Genomic DNA, 882 nt, shown 5'->3' on the forward strand with positions numbered 1-882 from the left:
CGCCCTGTGGTGGATTCAGAACTGTTATTAGACAAACTGTGCTATAAGGCAGATATGCTTTATACGGAAAGCATTCAATTAGATAAAAACATTGCTGAAACCGAAGAAAAAATCAAAAAGTCGAAGTCTAAAATGAAAGAACTGCAAAATGGTGTAAATTATTATGAAAAAGATGTACAAAAAGAAAATTCATTGAAAAGTCAGCTTTTATTAGCAAAAGAAGCACAGAAAATTCTGGAAGCAGAAATAGAGCTAGTTAATGGTGAGTTGTATAATTTGCAGTGTGCTCGTCGAAGGCAACTTGAAAGATTAAAATACAAAAAAAGATATTTAAAGAAGCTATACCGTGATTTTCACACGATGAAAAATTCGAACAAAGATGAAGGAAAAGTCCAATTTTGTAAAGATATCGCAGTTGAAGTATATGGAGCTTATGGAAGAGGAGAACATCACCGACAATTATACGAGGAAATTGGTACACTTTTCGACCAGCTTCAAAGTGCTATAAGTGAAAACTTAAAAGTTAAAGAAATTGAATATAGCACTCATAAAAAATTGGACCAATTAAAATATGAATTGGATAAGGAGCTGGATGAAATCAGAAAAAAGAGAATGGAAATTTTTCATCTTGAGTGCCAGTATAAAATCAAACACACAGCAGATGTAGATGAAAAAGATTTGTCAAATTCAGACACGGATCATCATACATCGCCATCCGAGCGCAAAAAGTTATCACTCTCTTGTATATCTGAAAAAGATATTGTTCACGCGAATGATGAAATGCAAACACTGAAAAGTGAAGAAAAGGAAACGGGAGAACTTTCAATGTGCTTCAGTGGATAAAACAAGTTAATGAAATTTCATACCTTGTTAAAATGAAAA

The 882-nt window shown here is 32.9% G+C and overlaps 1 protein-coding gene across 1 annotated transcript; it reads left to right on the top strand.

Moving 5' to 3' along the window:
• Nucleotides 1-54: 54 nt before the first annotated feature.
• On the top strand, nt 55-843 carry Tsp_15919 (hypothetical protein). The gene has a single exon (XM_003366570.1). It carries the CDS (start codon nt 55-57, stop codon nt 841-843), a length of 789 nt encoding a protein of 262 aa, XP_003366618.1.
• The last annotated feature ends 39 nt before the right edge of the window (nt 844-882 follow it).

Source organism: Trichinella spiralis (assembly GCF_000181795.1).
Source record: "Trichinella spiralis strain ISS 195 chromosome Unknown Scfld5802, whole genome shotgun sequence".
NCBI classification, from domain to species: domain Eukaryota; kingdom Metazoa; phylum Nematoda; class Enoplea; order Trichinellida; family Trichinellidae; genus Trichinella; species Trichinella spiralis.

What these genes read in the sequence shown, in the direction of transcription:
- Tsp_15919 (XM_003366570.1), top strand. Translation starts at nt 55, where the DNA reads ATGCTTTATACGGAAAGCATTCAATTAGATAAAAACATTGCTGAAACC.